Below are 18,833 nucleotides of genomic sequence, written 5' to 3'. Positions count from 1 at the left end.
CCACTAAACATCCTCACGACAAAACAAACTCTAAAACACATTGTGATATACACTAGAACATGGGTTTTCACAAAATGATAAAAATTAGTGGTGTAATGACAATTAGCTAACATGCTTAACTAAGCTAACCAAGTTACAGGAAAAAAGAAACTGACAAAGAAAAACATTATACTTTAACGAAGTTACAGAAACGGAAAGAGAAACAACTCACCAGTTTGGGTGTTTTGGAGCCTTGGAAGAATCGAAGTAAATGAGGGTTAAACATGAACATGAACAAAGCTGGTTTAACATTTGGTTTGTGAAAGTTGTTGGTAAAGCTTTTAATTAAACTGCCCTTTTTTTTTGAAGAAGATGGACAATGGCCGAGCGGGAAGCACGTGTTAAAGCAGAGGACAATGCCCGGCCCTTTAATTCTTTTTCTTATTGTTATTAAAAAGAAGGGAGTATCCACCCGTAAGATTAAAAAAAAATAAAATTATTGATAATTTTATTTTTTAATCATTTTTTACCGTTATATTTATAATAAAAATTGTTTATTTATATATTTTTTTAATCTCATTTAATTTTGATTGCGACGGTTAAAAAATTAATCATATTGGTAGGACGGTCTACTGAAGATAGTTATTAAAAAGAAAATCAAAGTATTAGAAATTGTCTATTATGCATACTTTTTTAATCGCATTTGATTTTGACCAAATTCAATGGTCAGAAAACTGATCATATCAGTAGGACGACCTACCAGAGATAGTCTCTAAAAAGATCAAGAAAGTATTAGAATTTACATGTTTGTCCAAATGAGCACGAGTCAGACCAACTTAAGACCCGTATGGTAAGAATTTGAATAAAAAAAATTTCACCAATAGTTCCCTTACAAAAAATTTAAATATGAATCAAAATCACTAACTTAAATGCGTAATAGTTTCGAAGGATAATTACTTCTTATGTCTCCCTCTATAACCCTCTTATGAGTTGAACATGTTCTCTACTTTTCTAAAAAAAAAAGTGGGGAGAAAAAAAGCTCAACTGCTTTTAGACAAAGAACAAAACAATAGAACAATGTGTTTAGGATGTTTCGTTTTGTGTCGAATTTTAGTACCAAAAGTTGTTTGGAGCTAAAATAAATAATTCAAAAAACAAAAGGCTACACCGAGACGATTGCTTTTGGATTCGACTCTCGTGCCTCCTTTCATGTTACTCCAATTAGTTGTAGTATCACAACTATGATATACCAAACCAAAAAGAGTAGATAAGGACCACAACCATCCTATTACGAACTACAATGCAAGTCCCCCGTAATGTTTTTTTCACAGGAATATTACTACGCAAGGCCTCGTTGGACTGCCTTTGATGTGTATAACAATATTAGACGAAAACACTGAACAGGGCTGTGACAAGAGGAATCAAATTATATTCCTTTTTTTTATTTGCAGTAAATAAATTTGTATGATCGCTGGATATGCTGCACCCTGCAAACAAAATTCTTATCCCAATCACATCCATGTGCCTCGCAGAAATTTCTATGAGGAATCTTATAACAGAGCCAACAAGCAAAAGACTCTTCTTTACAGTCATCTCTGCTAATCTAAATCAAACAAACATTGTACATTCCTCCATATTTCCAGACTCCAATAGCTCAAGGTTGATTCTCCCATTTCCACCTTCGTCCTACCTCCTCGAGAACCTTCGCACGTGCATGGCTTTTTCTTGCTTCATCCTCTACCCAAGATCTGAATTCAAGTGCTTCTAAAAATGAGAAATAATGAACTATATCCGTGCAAAAAAATTCTAAGCAAAAAAAAAAAAAAAGAAAAAAAGAAAAGTGTTGTTGAACAATATCGCATCCCCCACAAATTATTTTGCAAATCATGTTAGATTAAACTTAAATTTAAGGAGCACATGATCCCGAATATTACCTTAGTATCCGGAGAGCTTCTTTCTCAGCCTCGAGTATAGATTTTGTATCGAGCATTCCTTCCTGCTTGGATTCTAAATCACTAAGCATATCTCGCAAATCACACTGCTCAGCCACATACAAAGCCCTCTCAGATGCAAGCTTTTCTGACATCTCATTGACCTCTTCCTTGAGACTGAGAAGCAATTGCCTCTGACAGTCCATAGCTGCTTTCTCCTTTAAATTCTCCGCATAATGTTTTTCTTGAACGACCCTCTCCTGCTCCAAATCACTAACTGCATCAAGATACACTTTCTGCACCTCAAGACCATGGATTTTCTCTTCATTCATCTTCTCATCCCAAAGCCTCTTTATGTCTCCTCTTTCAAGCAACTCGGACCAAATTACTTCCATCTCAGCTTGCCTTGCGGAACTTTCGGCTTCAAGTCTCAACAACTCGTTTTGTATTGCTTCTGTCATCCTGCCACTTGTCAGTGCTACGGCTGCTTGCGCTTTTGTTGAAGGTTTATTTGGTTGAAACCGCTTGCTTTTTCCTGCAAAGAGAAAGAAGGTTTTCAACTAAATAGGATTATTTGCTGGCATGCATTTATGTCTTTCTGTGCAAACACATGTATTTCTGCCTTCAGAATGAATTAGTACAGTAGTTCCATCCATGATGAATTCCAATATTCGATCAATTTTTTCTTTTCCAAATTATTTAAGTATTCATTAAGTTTTGATTTTGACACCACGCAGTTATTTGTTCTTTTTCTGCTGCCTGCATTTTCTCATAACCTTAAAAGTAGTCTTTTACATCGTCTGTTGTTACTTGTGAATGGCTATTTGTTCGATCTTACATGCATGCTTGAAGTTGCCAAAGCAATTTTGGATGAAAAAGAAACCCAACACGTTGTGTGATGATGCACTATAACAACTGGGAAAATATGGTGAATGAAAAAGTAAAACAAGAAAAATACCAAAAACTTTTCTGATAATGCTATTATCCCCAGCCAACATATCCATATAAAGGCCTGGCGATCCATCTGGTGTCAGCTCTTTCATATCCATGAAACCTAATTTTATTGTAAATATCTGGACTGTATACAAGTCAGATTTTAAAGATATGGTACTCTGAAAAATAATCAGCTTCATCATAGTGCAAAAAGAAAAGAAAAATAGCAGTACATTTTTTTTTTGGCAAGAAAAACTTGCTTTCATTTATATTGTAATCAAATATAGAGGAAAGGGGATGAGAGATCCTACTAAAATAAAATTAAAAATTAAAATTAAAAACAAAATAAAAACAACAAAAACAAAACAGAAACAATAACAAAATGACATCTCAAATTTTTGTACCTGTTCAATTAATCCTGGCAAAATTTGATACTCTAGTTGAGTTCTCCAGTCTATTAGATCTTGCCGAGAGATAAATCTGCAGCATCATATATGCTTTGTTCAGTAAGAACAAATCTAAATTTATTAGCAAAGAGGAAAAAGAAAATCAAGCAAGTATTCTACCTGTCAGGAGAAAAACGGGCATCTCCTTCCCCTTTAAACCCATTATTGGCGGAGTTATGAGCTAATTTGCTGGAAACAACCCCAGCCTCTGCCAGGGCTTCAGATTTGGAAGCAAAGATTCAATTATTTGCTTTTTAATGATAAATGAACTTAAGATTAGGACTAATCCTTACCCTGAATAGAACCAAAATCCGGGTCCTCAACACTCACATCATTGAATGCAGCCTTAACAGACCCTGAAAGTAATACTGATGGGATAATTCGATGCCTTGGGTTCCTACAATCCAAATTTAATAAGCAGGCCATAGAAAATCATCAATCATATTAAACAAAAGATTTTCCAAGTTATTTCCATGGACAAACTACTACCTTTCTAATAACGAGTTCATTCGAACAAGCCATCTTGCATATTCTCTTCTAGTGCACAACTCATCAGCCTTGACATCGTCTTCAATGATCTGCATGCCTTAGTATCAGTAGAGATTACGCTCAGTATTGAACCCAGAGTTTCAACAAGATTACTATATTATTTCATCACTATGTCCATTCACACTATAATATATGAAACATAAAGTGGTTCTATTTAACAAAATAAATAAATAAACAAATAAACAAATAGAATAATGGAAAAACCCATTAGTCACGAAACATTTTCAAACACTATCGTCTCATTCAACTGATTATTCATCCATTTCAAGCTCGACAACTCAGATGTGCAGTAAATATTGGAAATTAATAATTCTGCCACTTTCTATTTGTTGTAAAACAAATTTTGGAGCAAAGTATGAAATTCCAATGCAGGCAGAAACTAGAGAACAATCACCAAATAATCACACCTTCAGATTCTTCAAAACTGACAAAGCTTTCCGTTGAGTAGAATCCACAGCTACGGGGATTATAACACGTTCAACCTTTTCTGTAAATGCTGAATTATGTTAAAAGACCAATTAGAAACCATTGTAGCATAAAACAACATAGCAATGACCACATTAGCTGAGAAATGTGAAATTTTGACATACTTGAAGCAACATTTTCACTAACAACATCCGGTTCCAACTGCAAACCCGTCTCCATATCAAGAGAGTCTCCATCAGATTTGTCATAGTCAGTAGTTCTGTTTTCACTACCTTTAGTATCATTTGCAGTCAGTATCCCATGCAATGGGCTAGTAATTTTAAAGTCAAGTCCTATAAAAACAAAATGCACTGTCCTCAACAAAGACAAATACCCGTTCAATATTCATAACCATAATCCTAAGTATTTTAACAAAACCTCAATACCATGAAACCAAATTTTCACCTTCAATTCACCAATTATAAAGACTGACCTTTCCTTCGTAGTGACAAGTACGCAATGGCAGCAAATACACCAGCAAATGAAGCCCCAAAACCCCAAATCACAAACATACGCAATCCAATTCCTACCAAAATTAAAAAATAAAAATAAAGATAAAAGAAACGAAACTCTTGAACTATATGTAACTAATTAAGGAAAATTGAATGAAAACCTTGCTTCTTGAGGTGAACCGGAGTGTCGGAGACGGCCCAGCCGCCATAACCGTCGTCGGAATTTGGGTCAACCCACGAGAGCTCGATGGCTTTCGTCTCCGCGATCGAGGCGAAGAGACGGAGTCCGGAGCGGGAGAGTCCGGGATTGGAGTGAAACGACTTGGAAGAGACGGAGAATGGAATCGAATGACGTCGTAATCGAGAGGGGGGATAGTAGAAGGTGGGGAGGAAGAGAAAGGAATAAGAGGAAGCAGAAGAAGTGCGCATGTTTCGATGATTTGGAGAGCTGAAGAAGAAGAAGAGGATGTTGGGTTCAGATTAGGGCTTTTGGGTGGGGGAGACCGGGCATGGACTGTTTGTTGTTGCAGAGAGTTGAACTGAACTGGATTCCTCGGTCTTCTTTCTTCTTCTTCTTCTCTTGGATGAGATGAAAGTAAAAAGTTTGGGTTTTTAACGTGAAAAAATTTCATTTTGATACCTGTACTCTATTATATCGAAATAGAATTTGATACTTTTTATTTTTTATAATTTTATATTAATATTTTGATTTTTAAAAAATTATCTTTTGATATCTTAAAATAGTTTTTTAGGACACAAAAAGATAAAATTACTCTTATAAATATAAAAAAACTTTTTAAAAAATCAGGGCCCGTTCAGTCTGTTAATTCGAGTTGAGATGTGATGTTATGTGAGAGTTTTTTACTGTAGCAAAAAGTTAAATGTAACTGTTTTTGAAAACTTTTTACTGTAACAAAACTCGAATTCTAAACTCAAATCAGCGAAAAGAACAGGGCCTTAGACTTCCAACTAAGTACCAAAACTTCATTCTGCTCCAAACATAAAGCAAAAACCTTGCTTGCAAGTTTAAGATTTTTTTAAAAAGCTTTTTTATATATTTAATAATAAAGATAATTTTGTCTTTTCGTGTCCTAAAAGCTGCCCTAAAGTAGTATTGTCAAACGTGATGTGCCGTTGTGGTGAATGAGAGTGAGAGGAAGAGTTGAGAGTGAGTTGTTGTGGTGAATGTTGTGTGGGATTTAGGAGTATTTATAGGGTTTTTTGGCTTGATTTCCGCAATGTGATTGTTGGGCTCGTCGCGTGCCAAATGGTCACATTGCGGCGTGCTTGGGCAAGCCGAATCACGTGCTTAGGCTGAATCGCGTGCTTGGGCCGAATCGCAAGTCATGCTCGGGCTTTAACGGGCTAGAGACAGGCCTAGGCCGCAGGCTGGGAAGCTGAGGCCCATTCCTAGTCTGTGTAACGTGCCGGGCCAGCACGGCCCATAATAATACAGGTGCGGGCCGTGCCGAACCCGGCACTGTAGCAAGATGGGTCGGGCCGTCCATGGACAGCCCGGTCCATTTGACATCTCTACCCTAAGGTACTAAAAGAAGATTTTCTAAAATTTTGAGGTACCAGTATGAAATTATTAAAAACAAAGTGTACCAAACTCATATTTCGATATAACACATGATACCAAAATGAAAATTTTCCTTTTTAACATTGTTGCCCCCACAAACTTGTGTTTTTCAGCATCTTATTGGTTACAATGTGCTCTGTATGAATTGTAGTGTTAGAATTTATTGTTGTTTATTGAATAATAATAAATTAATTCATACAACCATTTAAAGTTTTTTTAATTTATTTGAAAAAGAAATATTTGTAAAGATAACAATTGAGGAAAAAAATTAAGTAGGGATACATTTAGAAAAAATTATTTTAACCAATCAAAAATAAAATAATAACACATGTGAAAAAATTACTCTCATAATTGTAAAGTGAAAAATAATATAGTTTTAAAAAACACACAAGAAAATTAAAATGTAAAAAAATTCACAAAAAAAAAATAAAGATAAAAAAGGAAAAAAAAAAACGTTAAATGGAGGGGCTGCCACATAGCAATCCAATAAAAAAAACTTTGGCTCTTTTATGTGTTGTTAGGTTAGATTAATAATTTAGCTCTTGAACTTTCTAACTTACAATAAGTAGTGCTAGAGACACCAACTCAAATATCAACTTTTGTGTACTAATTAATGTGGCACATGAATTATCATTTTTTTATTATTCGATGCAATCTCTTATCATTAATTGGCGTGTCAATATTTTAAACACTCACTAATAAAAAAATAGCATCCCAAATAGCATATCAATTGATACACAAAAATTAAAATTTGAGTTAGTATCCCTAACATATTTATAATCTATTTTGCTAATTTTTCATTAAAATTGATAACGAAAAGCTCATATGCGTCCATGCGCGACGGAAAATCCCATATTCAACCAAAGTTACCAAAATCTTAATTCAATTTTTGTTCCAATTCGAAATCTAAATCCTCAATTTAATGAAAAGTGGTCGAGTACTAATCGAACTCGGAAAAATTGTTTGTCGAAAGCCATGTTACTTTCTTTTCTTTTCTTTTTTTCTTATCCTATCCCTCAAATGAGAGGCAGTCACGCGACAAAATTGGTTGAGTACTAATAAAACTGTTAAAGCCATGTTACTTTTTTTTTTCTTTTATGTTTTTTTTTTTATGCTTCATTTTCCCCTTGTTTTGAGAGGATGAAGAACATTATGTTAAAACCAAACAAAGACATGCAGATCATGCCCATCCAAAATATAGGCTGTAGAAAATAGAAATTGGCCTCACAAAAAAATATATATATATATTTCAAATTTATATGCTTAAATTTGGTTGTTATTACCCTAAATTCTTAAAATAACAGTAACTAAAGAAAAAGAAAATAAGTTTTTTTTTTTTTAAGAAAAGGTATACATTTTCATTTAAAAAAAATAAAAGAGATATTTATCTTTTTGTATATTGTGTTTTAGGTTTATTTAAAAAGCATACCCTTTATTTTTTATGTTATTAGATATATGCCTTCAAATAAAATTTAATACACAAATTCATTACTTTTCTTGATCAACATAAGATGTTGACCTCAAAGTACCAACACTACCCTCAATTTGAAAAAGTAAAAACTTTAAGAGAATGAACAAAAAAAAAACTAAAAAAATAAAATTAAAAGAGTTTTTAGCTTCTAGTTTTTTTATATTATTTTTTAGAGATTTTTTAGTGCTTTTAAAAAAAAATTTATTTACTTATATTTGAGAGTATTTTGGACATCTTAACGTCACAATTAAATCTAATATGAAGGAATGCATTTAATAAGGTCAAAAAACTAGAATATACTTACTAAATAAAGCTAAACCAAATGACACAAAAAGATAAATAATCCCTATAACCATCAAACTGAATTTTGCACGTACCCCTGACTACCAAAAGACATGTCGAAGTGCACTTCTATGAGTAGTATAGCATGTTTTGTTAGTTTATGAATCGTGGATAATAATATAATGTGTCTTAAATTTATGATTTATTCTTTCGATAACTTGGGTAAGCCTTATCTTGTACACTATTCGCTGATGATGTCTTATTGTTTGGGAGAGCTGATGAAGTGAAGCCTCTTTTTTGAAGGAGTGTGTGGATAAATTTTGCAGCTTGTCTGGAGATCAGTTGGCGAACAATAGTCTATAACAAATCCCATTTCTTATTTAGTATGAATCTGGATATCTGCAGTCTTATTGGTGTTAAAAAGCTTCATGGACACCGGAAAGCTTGTTAAGAAACACACGTGGACTATTTGTTTAGAAAATTAGAAGTCTTTTTTCTGTTTAAATACGACATGTTATATATATATATATATCTGAAGTTTTGATCTCATTTAATTAGAAAAACAATGTGGAGTTTCTTGTACTAAAGTGTGTATATCCTATGTTTTAGGCAAAAACAAGACGATTCCATTATTGTTTTATGCTTGTAGCCGTTGGATCGCAAAAAAGATCACGCTGTTTCTTCTAAAGTTTATTGTCTATCTTAACAACGAGATGCGGTTTACTGGAAAAAGTTTTAAAGTTGTTCAATTAGGAAATCGTCGTCATGGCGTTGGTTTGTCGACGTGCGCGTGCAGTGTTTTGCTCCGTACGCGACATGTCGCTTGCTCTAAAAAGCTTGTTTTTGTCTCCCAGAAACAGCACGCTATTTGGACAAATCCATAGATTCCTTTTGCTGAAGGTTTTGTGCCTCAAGCTATTGACACTTGTAGAGTAGACGACTCGCTTCACGGTTACAACTCCTACGTACCCTACACAGAGGTAGGTTGTATACCTTTTATCTCCCCAATTTACAAGGCCTAATTCTGAGAATATCTCATGTAAGTTTGTTGATATCTGTCTATCCTTTAAGAATATCGTATCTTAGTACGTAGTGATCTTCCACATACATAAATTTGTCTCTCTTTATTTGCAAATCCTACTTGCTCCTCATCGCCTTGCCATCATTAACACCGCCTTTGTACTGGATGTGGGCTTTTTCGAGGGGCGCAATCGCGGGGTGGCTTCTCATCGTGCAAGAAGGGTTAATTCATTACGGTTTACATAGATTTTATTTTTCGATGCATTTAATTAAGCAATTTGATAAGAAACCTTAGGGTGTATAGGGGCATATACCTAAGTAGCCATAATGGTCGACGGTGTAATTAGAATAACGGGTGGTCAATGAAGAAACTAGTTGTGCTCATACCTGATCAACACCATCATGGCCAGCTCTCCTCTCCTTTTTTACAACACCAAATTAAGCAGGTTGTCCGTCTGTGAATCTATCTATATTGAAACTATAACTAGAGGCTAGCCTACTAGGGCAAACATCCTTCATTGAAAGTTTTACTTGAGAAGGCTTAGAGAAATTAAGGGCATGTTGTTTAGTACACCGTATAAACATTCCGTATTGTATTGTTTAATAATAATAATAATATGTTTAGTAACACTTATACATTGTATAATTTAATATGAGATTCAAAATTAATACAATACGAAGTGTGATATCTATTACGGAAAAAAAAAAACCTATTTATTAGACCGTATTATGCAATTTAACTTAAAATATCATATTAAAAACATATAAAATATTTCACAAATATCAAGACTCGGGGTTAAGTTTTGGGACTGACGTTGGGGTCGAGTTTCGGGACCAGTCCCAGAGTTATGTTAGGTTTATATTTTTATAATTACATTTCAACCCCTAACCTTTTCAAAAATTATGTTTTGACCCCTCATTTTTTAAAAATTATATTTTTAACCCCTCAACTTTTGAAAAATTACAATTTGACCCTATTTTCATTTTTTTTTTTTTGCAAAAAGACCCATATGTAGCAACTCTACTTTCTCTCTTGCTTCCTCCAAATGTTGGGTTCGAGTCAAGATTAGAGTCGAATTAGGTTATAATTCGGCTTAAATTTTATCTTATTACAAACTAATACGTAAATAGATTACAATGGTAAAAATAGTATAAAGTTTAAAAATGTCACTATTCAAACACCTTATTGTATTAAAATTATACAATACAATATTATACGATATAATACAATACAATACGATGCACCAAACATGCCCTTAAAGTTTTGATATAGGTTTTAAAATAACATGAGTTTATGTATCAAGGAGTTAGTTTATCTCGGGTAAGATATGTGGCAAGAGGAAAAATATATATATCAGTGTCTTTCTTTTTTATAATATAATTACATAATTAATTAATACTGTTAGATCTCATGTTACGTTTGGTGTTCCAGATGATGTTGGAACATTGTCTGGAACACGGCTTAATTAATTAAGATCCGAGTTAATTACGTTCAGTTTCTCAAGCAATATAAAGTGCAGAAAGTAAAGGAACACACAATATGATATCGCAGTTCGGTGCACACACCTACATCTGTGGGGTCACACCCAGACAGTAAACAATTTCACTATGTTCCAAAAATTACAGACACCGGACTCACTTATTCACTTAAGGACTCCCTCCTAGACAATGACACCACTGTGACGAATCTCCACAGTGATTGTTTAGTGTGCACCACCCGTCTTCTATTCACCTAATGAACTCCCTTCAATTGACAGAGCTTTCTCCCGAAGGCAACAAATTCTTCTCCCGAATGACCATCTCAATAGCGCACTAGGCTTACAAAAACTCACAGACTTTTTCTGAAAATATGCTATTAAACCCGTACTTCCATATGCTAAGAAACAAAACCTTTAAATAAAGTGAAAAAATCTAATTCAAACAATTCGTCCATCAATCATTTTATCTTCACATTTCACCACTTCTGAAGGCTTTGAATTGTCCAGCCCCTTTTTAAATTCAAATCTAGATATATATATATATATATATATCCAAAGATGATGCCTTTGAAGTATATCTCGTAGTGGCTAAATTAAAACAAACCAATGCATATTCGGATTATACATCTACTTTTCAAATCCGAATTACTCTTTTAAAATAGTAACTTAATCTCCACATTATCTTACTAGAATCACATTTAAATTCAAATAACCAATGTCTTATCTTCCTTTGACCAGGGTCTTATCCTTATCTCTCCAAATCTCAACCAATATCTTATCTTCCTTTGACCAAGCCTTTATCCTTATCTCTTCAAATCTCAACTCAACAAAATCTGCAACTTTAACTTAAAATCTTATTCTGAATCTTCTTCTGCAATACGAAATCTTCTTGAACCTGTTTTTTTTTTTTTTTTAATTTTTACAAGATTGCCAATAAATTGCCAACTAATAAAAATACCTAACAATTTCCCCCTTTGGCATATTTTGGCAAAACTAACAAGAGATCCCAAAAAATTCAAAAATGACAAAAACAATATAAAATTACATTGTTCTCCCCCTTTTTGACAAAAATAAGCCAAAGACACACAAAAAAATTACACCCTAGACACGTCTTCAGCAGCTGATGTCGCAAATTATGTTGGAACATTTGCTGGAACACTTGGTGCAACACTTCGCACTAGATATCTTTGAGGGCATTGAACTCTGTAGCTTACTCCCCCTGAATGTAGCATTCTTCCATGTATAATGCTCTTAACACCTGTCAATCGCTTAGTGCAACCGCCATCACTACACCCACAATCATTAGTACATGCTTCTAAATAAGTATAAGCCTTATGACATCTCAAATCAAATTTCCTTACCCACACACGTCTAGAAAAATTATTTTTCACATCAATCTTCATGTTAGGTGTCTTTTTTGAGGTTGCGGAATTTGATGGATTAATAAACATACCTTTCTTTAAAGCATTTAAATACTTGTAGCATATTGGTCTTATGTGGCCAGGTAAACTGTTGTAATGGCATGTGGGGACAAACTTTTTATGTCGAGGGAATGAGATAGTAGCCTTCTTACTAGAGGAAGTCGGAGGCTTAGGGGCAGACATCTTCTTCACAAACACTATTTTGGACGTTGAGCTCTCACCAGTATAGCTAAGGCCATGTCGATCACCACTCATTTTTCCTATCGAAAGAATGTGATCCAATTTCGTAGTGCCGGAATTCATCATCTTCAATGACTTTTGAGTGTGCTCCAATTCAGCTCTTATCTCCTGCAGCTTTAGCAGCCCGAAATTCATAGTTTGCGGCAGCCCTCTTAAGTACATCCTTCTCTTTAATAAGGTCATCAACTCGTTCCTGCAAAGACTTATTCATTTTAACCACCAAAACCCATTTGTTGAGCATGGTTTCATATGCCTCCTGGATTGTCTCCTCAATCAGTTCTTCACCATCGCTGGAACCGTCAGAATCTGAAAAATCTCTGTTTTCTTCTGGTTTTTCAGAGTGTGTTGCAGATGATGTTGCAACATGAGCTGTGACACGATCTGTAACACTGCAGTTTGGAACATCTTCGTAGACATTGAACGCAATATAGTTGTTCACATGATCATCATCTTCCTGGTTGCCTTCAATTCGGGGGGATGTGCCCCATGAAACTTAATTGGAAAATAAAATGTATAAACGAGCGAGTGAAGTGCTTCACGGATTTGAAGCACGGAACGAATAAAAACAAGCAAGGGGAAGGGGAGGGGGTTCGGGGGAGGGGAAGGGTCCCCTCCTTTAGCGTCCCGCCATTCCGAAGGAATGGAATAAAGGGACGACTTAACGTTTCCCTTCATCCCGTCATTCCGAAGGAATGAAGTAAGGGACGACCTTATCTTCTTCCTCGGACCGCCATTCTGAAGGAATGGAGTAAGGGACGACCTTACCATCCTCTCTCGTCCCGCCATTCTGAAGGAATGGAATAAAGGGACGACACTACTTATATTAACGGTCCACCATTCCGAAGGAATGGGATAAGGGCCGACTTCCTCATCACTCCATGTGACGTTGAGAGACTTCTTCCTCTTCTTGAGAGTGTTAGCACACTCAGACTGAATGAGACCGTAATCGTCGTACTTTCGGCATTGAATTCTCCTATTCTTCTTCTTATCATTGGGGGAATTTTTAGCTCCCTTATTTTTCTGAAAATTGTTGGAGTTGTTGAAAGTTAGAGTTTGGTTCCTCTCGTTGAACTTCTTCATCACCCTGTTGAAATTTTTAGTCAATCGAACAAAAGACTCCACTAAGTCTTCATCTTCTTCTTCAACATTATCTTCCACTTCGGCTTGGGAAGCAATCCCCCGAGAAATCTCCTTCTCATTCTTATTTTGACTCAAATTCACTTCAAATGCCCTTAGTGATCCCATCAATTCATCAAGTCTCATAGTCTCAATGTTTTTCGCCTCTTCGATAGCAATGACTTTGTAGGCAAATCTCTGTGGTAATGATCTCAACGTCTTACTGACAAGTTTTGCCTCGGGAATTTTTTCACCAAGAACAAAGGATTCATTGGCTATATCACACAACCGTGAGCAAAAATAATTTCAGTTTCATGCATTCGAAGAGTTTTGAACCTAGTTATGAGCATATTCAATTTTGATTGTCTGACCGCGGCTGTTCCTTCATGAGCCACCTCCAGAATCTCCTATGCTTCTTTTGCCGATTCACACGTCGATATCATCTTGAACTGATTAACATCAACTCCATTGAATATTGCATTAAGTGCACGTGAGTTGTAGTTGGACAACCTGTCTTCATCAGTGCTCCATGACTCTTCAGGCTTGAGAGTCTCTTTTCCTTCTGCATCTTTAGTTACAGGATGCTTCCAGCCAGTCAGGACTGCACGCCATGCTTTTTCATCCTGAGCCTTGATGAAAGCCTTCATCCGAGCCTTCCAGTATGAATAATTTGAACCATCAAGCAGAGAGGGACGTGCAACTGAACGTCCTTCTTTTAGAAAATCCATTACAAACATAGTAGATCAACTCTCCAAGATCTCACTGAACTTATGGTCAGTTAACCGCTCTGATACCATTTCTTAGATCTTATGTTACGTCTGGTGTTCCAGATGATGTTGGAACACTGTTTGGAACACGGCTTGATTAATTAAGATCCGGGTTAATTACGTTCAGTTTCTCAAGCAGAATAAAGTGCAGAAAGTAAAGGAACGCACAATACGATATCGCAGTTTGGTGCGTACACCTACATCTGCGGGGTCACGCCCAGACAGTAAACAATTTCACTATGTTCCAGAAATTACAGACACCAGACTGACTTATTCACTTAAGGACTCCCTCCTAGACAATGACGTCGTTGTGACGAATCTCCACAGTGATTGTTTAGCGTGCACCACACATCTTTTATTCACCTGATGAACTCCTTTCGACTGAGAGAGCTTCCTCCCGAAGGCAACAAATTCCTCTCCCGAATGACGATTTCAATAGCGCATTAGGCTCACAAAAACTCACAGACTCTTTCTGAAAATATTCTATTAAACCCGTACTTCCATATGCTAAGAAACAAAACCTTTAAATAAAGTGAAAAAAAATCTAATTCAAACAATTCGTCCATCAATCACTTTATCTTCACGTTTTACCACTTCTGAAGGCTTTGAATTGTCCAGCCCCTTTTTAAATTCAAATCGAGATATATATATATATATATATATATATATCTAAAGCTGATGCCTTTGAAGTATATCTTGTAGTGGCCAAATTAAAACAAACCAATGCGTATTCGGATTATACATCTACTTTTTAAATCTGAATTACTCCTTTAAAATAGCAACTTAATCTCCACATTATCTTGCTAGAATCTCATTTGAATTCAAATAACCAATACTTTATCTTCCTTTAACATGGGTCTTATCCTTATCTCTCCAAATCTCAACCAATATCTTATCTTCCTTTGACCGAGCCTTTATCCTTATCTCTTCAAATCTCAACTCAACAAAATCTACAACTTTAACTTAAACTCTTATTCTGAATCTTCTTCTGCAATATGAAATCTTCTTGAACCTGTTTTTTTTTTAATTTTTACAAGATTATTAATAAATTACCAACTAATAAAAATACATAACAAATACTAACAGTTTGTCCAACAGAGTATATTTACCCAAAAGCTTAGGAACAAAAGAATTCTCGTGTCATTAAAAGAAAGAAAACCTACATAACCACATTTTCTCTTTATTCCCAAAATCTAGGACAGTGTATATACACACCAAACCCCATAAAATGCAGAATATGTAGAACAATAGAGGGAAAAAAAATCACAAAGAAGACAGGGATTTACTATCTGAGTACACGAGTTTGGATTGAAGGGTTTGGTATTTTGGCGAAATTGCAGCCGAAATAACAATGCCACTGAGCAGTGCCAGGCCCAGGCCCAACCCATTGACAAGCATGGACTCGGGACATCTTTTGGACAAATTCCTATTTGTTTGTAGAAATGTCAGCTTCTCTAAAAGCCCAGTTTCTGCTGTGGCCACTGCCAAACCATACGTGTAGAGCCCAACAAATATGTGCCATGGTAACACTCTTGCCCTTGCTCTTCTCAACTCTCCTCTGTGCCAAAAGCTCAGGAAACCCATCATCCACTGCATGTTAATTCAGGCCATGAAATGCATTAGCCATTGTTTCAACTCCAAATTTGGTAGGAATCTTGTGTTACAATTGGCACACTAAATTATAAGAATAACATAAAAGTGAAATGATGAATGAAAAACATCTTAAGAAAATCTCTACTATTATTTTCATAAGTCCAAATTTGTTGTCCTCATTTTCCAGTTTTTATGGCTATCTCTCCACCATTTATTTGTTATGTCATCTAAATTTACGAATTAAAAGACAACTATTGAGACAGAAAAATGAGACAAGAAAATGAGAGAGCAGATCCTTATCTTATTTTCAATTTGAAACATGAAAAACGCAAAAGAAAAACTCGTGCAATATTTGTTTGTAGCATGGCATACTATAGGCACCCTTGTTTACATTGCAAATTGGCAATTTAAGTTCAGCGCACCATCATGTTTAGTTTAAAAGAATTATTTTTAACATGTTTAGTTTAAGTAAAATGAAGTAAATAAAATTTGTGGCCTAAATTTAAGAAATCACATTCAAATTGTTTATATTATTTATGACAACACGACTCCGTGTAACATTTTCACGAAGAGTCAGCTCAAAATCGACATGAAAAATTACGATTGACACGACCAAGAGTCAAATTGCCAACCTCTCTAATCTTAACCTTATATATTGGGCCTTCTAGGTCCACTAAGTACATTTATTGGGCTTGCAGACGGCCCATATAGACTATGGATAGTTGCATCCTGCTGACGTACGTTGCTTCTAAAACGTGTAAGCAACCATAGCATCTGTCTTTATTCCATTTTAATTAATTATTGATTATTGAAAAAGACAGCATTTTGCCTCTAAAACTACAACTTTAATATATTTGTTTACCAAAAACAACTTTAAATCAATAATTTAGCAAGTGTTTCTTTTACATGGAACTTTGTGAAGATGCTCTGGGGACCACACTCAACAGTGGCATTCCGCATTTGCATCCAAATAATAATGGGCATGTTCTTTAGTTTAAAAAACTCAAAAAAATTTTAAAAAAAATAAATTAAATTTTAATTTTATTTAAATTCACATTTTCTTAAATTTTAATTTTATTTAATTTTACTTAATTTTATTTAAATTATAACTTTAACTCAAATTATAATTTAAATTCAACTCAAAAATTAACAACCTAATGTATTTTTGCCTTTGGCAATTTCCCACTAAGAGAAACTATACAGTTTCTCAAGAAACAACCGATCTTGTGACTTGTGAATTAAAGAGGAAACCAAGAAAATGAAAGAAAAAGGGGAAAAATAAGAGCAAGAATTGAGGGAGTGAAGAACAACATTATACCTGAAAACCAAACAAAGACATGCAGATCAAGCCCATCCAAGAATGTAGACTGTAGAAATTAGCCACAACCCCATTCTCCCCATGAAACTTTGTCCAAATCCCAAAAATGCCACAAGCCAAAGCCACCCCTTGAAGACATAAATGCACTGATTTCTTCAAACTCTTTGTACCAGGCAACCATCTATGAATCAAAATTGCTATAAAAAAAAAAATAAATAATAATAAAAACTCAAGACCCATCTTTTATTTTCTTAAAAAAAGGAAAAGGAAAATAAAAATAAATCATTTTAGTCAATGTTTAATCATAACTCTCTCTCTACCTTCTCCACTAATAAGAATGAAACCAATGACCATCAACAAAGGATGAAGAGCCTGTCCAAAACAAACAAGAAAAGAGAGAAACCCCATCAATTAACTCTCAAAATAAGAGGTCATTCTTTACTGGTTTTCTAACAAAATGGGCAAAGGATATGGGAAAAATGGTAAATAAATACATACCGAGTAGATGAGGTCCTCTTGGGAAGCAGTGTGAGGGAGAAAACTGGACTTAAAGGATAAAGCCCAAAAGAGCACCAATATTGCAACAAAAAGTGCTGCTATTCTAGCAAAGAAGAGAAGTAGAAGAAAAGTGGTAGATATTATTGTAGCCATTGCGGGGTTTTGGGTTTCAGTAGCACTACTACCGACAGAGAAGCTTTTAAATCGACCACTACAACACTGTACTTGAGAGCATTTGAGTAAAGTTGTGGCTTTAACTTTTTTTTTTTTTTTTTTTTTTTTTAGGAAATAGAGGATCATTATTTCGTCTTCTTATATTTGGATAAAATTAGAGTGCTTTCTATTGTATAATATCTTTGTGTATGCTATGGATTAGAGGTGGGCCCCTTGATGCTATATATATATATATATATATATTATGTTATTGATGAAGCGGGGCTTATTCTCATTTTTAATCTCTAAGTTGAATTTCGTTTTGTTTTATGATTTTTAAAACGTAGTCTCAAAATGAGTATATGATCTATTAAATTATTTTCTGTCTATCTGAAAGAAATCGAATTTTTTTTTGTTTAGAAACAATTAATTTTGAAGACCAAAAATAAGTTTTAACTTCTAAAATAAAAGCGACACAAAATTACAAGTCATTTTATGCAACAACATTGGAATTGCCGTAAATAGAAGTATTCCCTTTTTATTATATATATGTGTGTGTAGAAAACATAATTGAAATATTGATTGTTGTAATGGGAATCGTTATTCTATCTTTGCTAACAACTGTGCTATACTTTCAATTTTCAAACCAGTGGATTTCTAATTTTAAAGTTATCGAAACTTTATAAATTATTTAAGATAAAAATCAATTAGTTATTAATTTTAATTTCATTTAATTTACAGTTTTAAATTTTTAATTTAAATTAATATGTGATTTTATATGAAAATTTTTTACTGTAATAAAAAAATTAAATGTAATTTTTTATAAAAATTTTAAATTATAATAAAATTATAATTAAAAATTTAAATTAATAAAATAAATGAGATTTTAAAATGGGTTAGAAGTGGACAAAAGACGACGAACAAAAAGGTTAGTAAAAAATCTTTAATGTCGAGCAACTAAATTTACTTTCCCAAGACTTTATTTAATGCAGTACTGGTCGAGTACGTCAATCAAACAATTAATTAACAAAGATTGTGTAGTTGGGTAATTATTTAGCCCCGTTCATTTTACCGATTCAAATTTAGAATTTGAGTTTTGTTACAATAAAAAATTTTTAGAATCAGTTACATTTAATTTT

General features: G+C 34.2%; 2 protein-coding genes across 4 annotated transcripts; both read right to left on the bottom strand.

Moving 5' to 3' along the window:
- Window positions 1–1,363: 1,363 nt before the first annotated feature.
- LOC21405733 lies at window positions 1,364–5,355 on the bottom strand. 3 transcript variants are annotated; one of them, XM_024163649.1, is made up of 11 exons: window positions 4,917–5,355; window positions 4,737–4,829; window positions 4,429–4,596; window positions 4,246–4,334; window positions 3,779–3,867; window positions 3,583–3,686; window positions 3,410–3,506; window positions 3,248–3,323; window positions 2,869–2,983; window positions 1,914–2,445; window positions 1,364–1,727 (listed from the first exon to the last, which is right to left on the bottom strand). In XM_024163649.1, exons 1-11 carry the CDS (start codon window positions 5,182–5,184, stop codon window positions 1,634–1,636), a joined length of 1,725 nt encoding a protein of 574 aa, XP_024019417.1. In that variant the 5' UTR covers window positions 5,185–5,355; the 3' UTR covers window positions 1,364–1,633. The 3 variants fall into 3 exon arrangements, with proteins under 3 accessions (XP_024019417.1, XP_024019418.1, XP_024019420.1); XM_024163650.1 differs by having other exon boundaries at window positions 4,246–4,325; XM_024163652.1 differs by having other exon boundaries at window positions 4,429–4,536.
- A 9,937-nt stretch (window positions 5,356–15,292) lies between these two features.
- Window positions 15,293–17,780, bottom strand: LOC21405732 (probable transmembrane ascorbate ferrireductase 4). Its single transcript, XM_010095078.2, has 4 exons — window positions 17,542–17,780; window positions 17,364–17,415; window positions 17,044–17,240; window positions 15,293–15,722 (listed from the first exon to the last, which is right to left on the bottom strand). Exons 1-4 carry the CDS (start codon window positions 17,692–17,694, stop codon window positions 15,396–15,398), a joined length of 729 nt encoding a protein of 242 aa, XP_010093380.1. The 5' UTR covers window positions 17,695–17,780; the 3' UTR covers window positions 15,293–15,395.
- Between the last annotated feature and the right edge of the window lie 1,053 nt (window positions 17,781–18,833).

This window comes from Morus notabilis, unplaced genomic scaffold (assembly GCF_000414095.1).
Source record: "Morus notabilis unplaced genomic scaffold, ASM41409v2 Scaffold538, whole genome shotgun sequence".
NCBI classification, from domain to species: Eukaryota; Viridiplantae; Streptophyta; class Magnoliopsida; order Rosales; family Moraceae; genus Morus; species Morus notabilis.
This window is presented reverse-complemented; position numbering and strand designations above follow the sequence as displayed.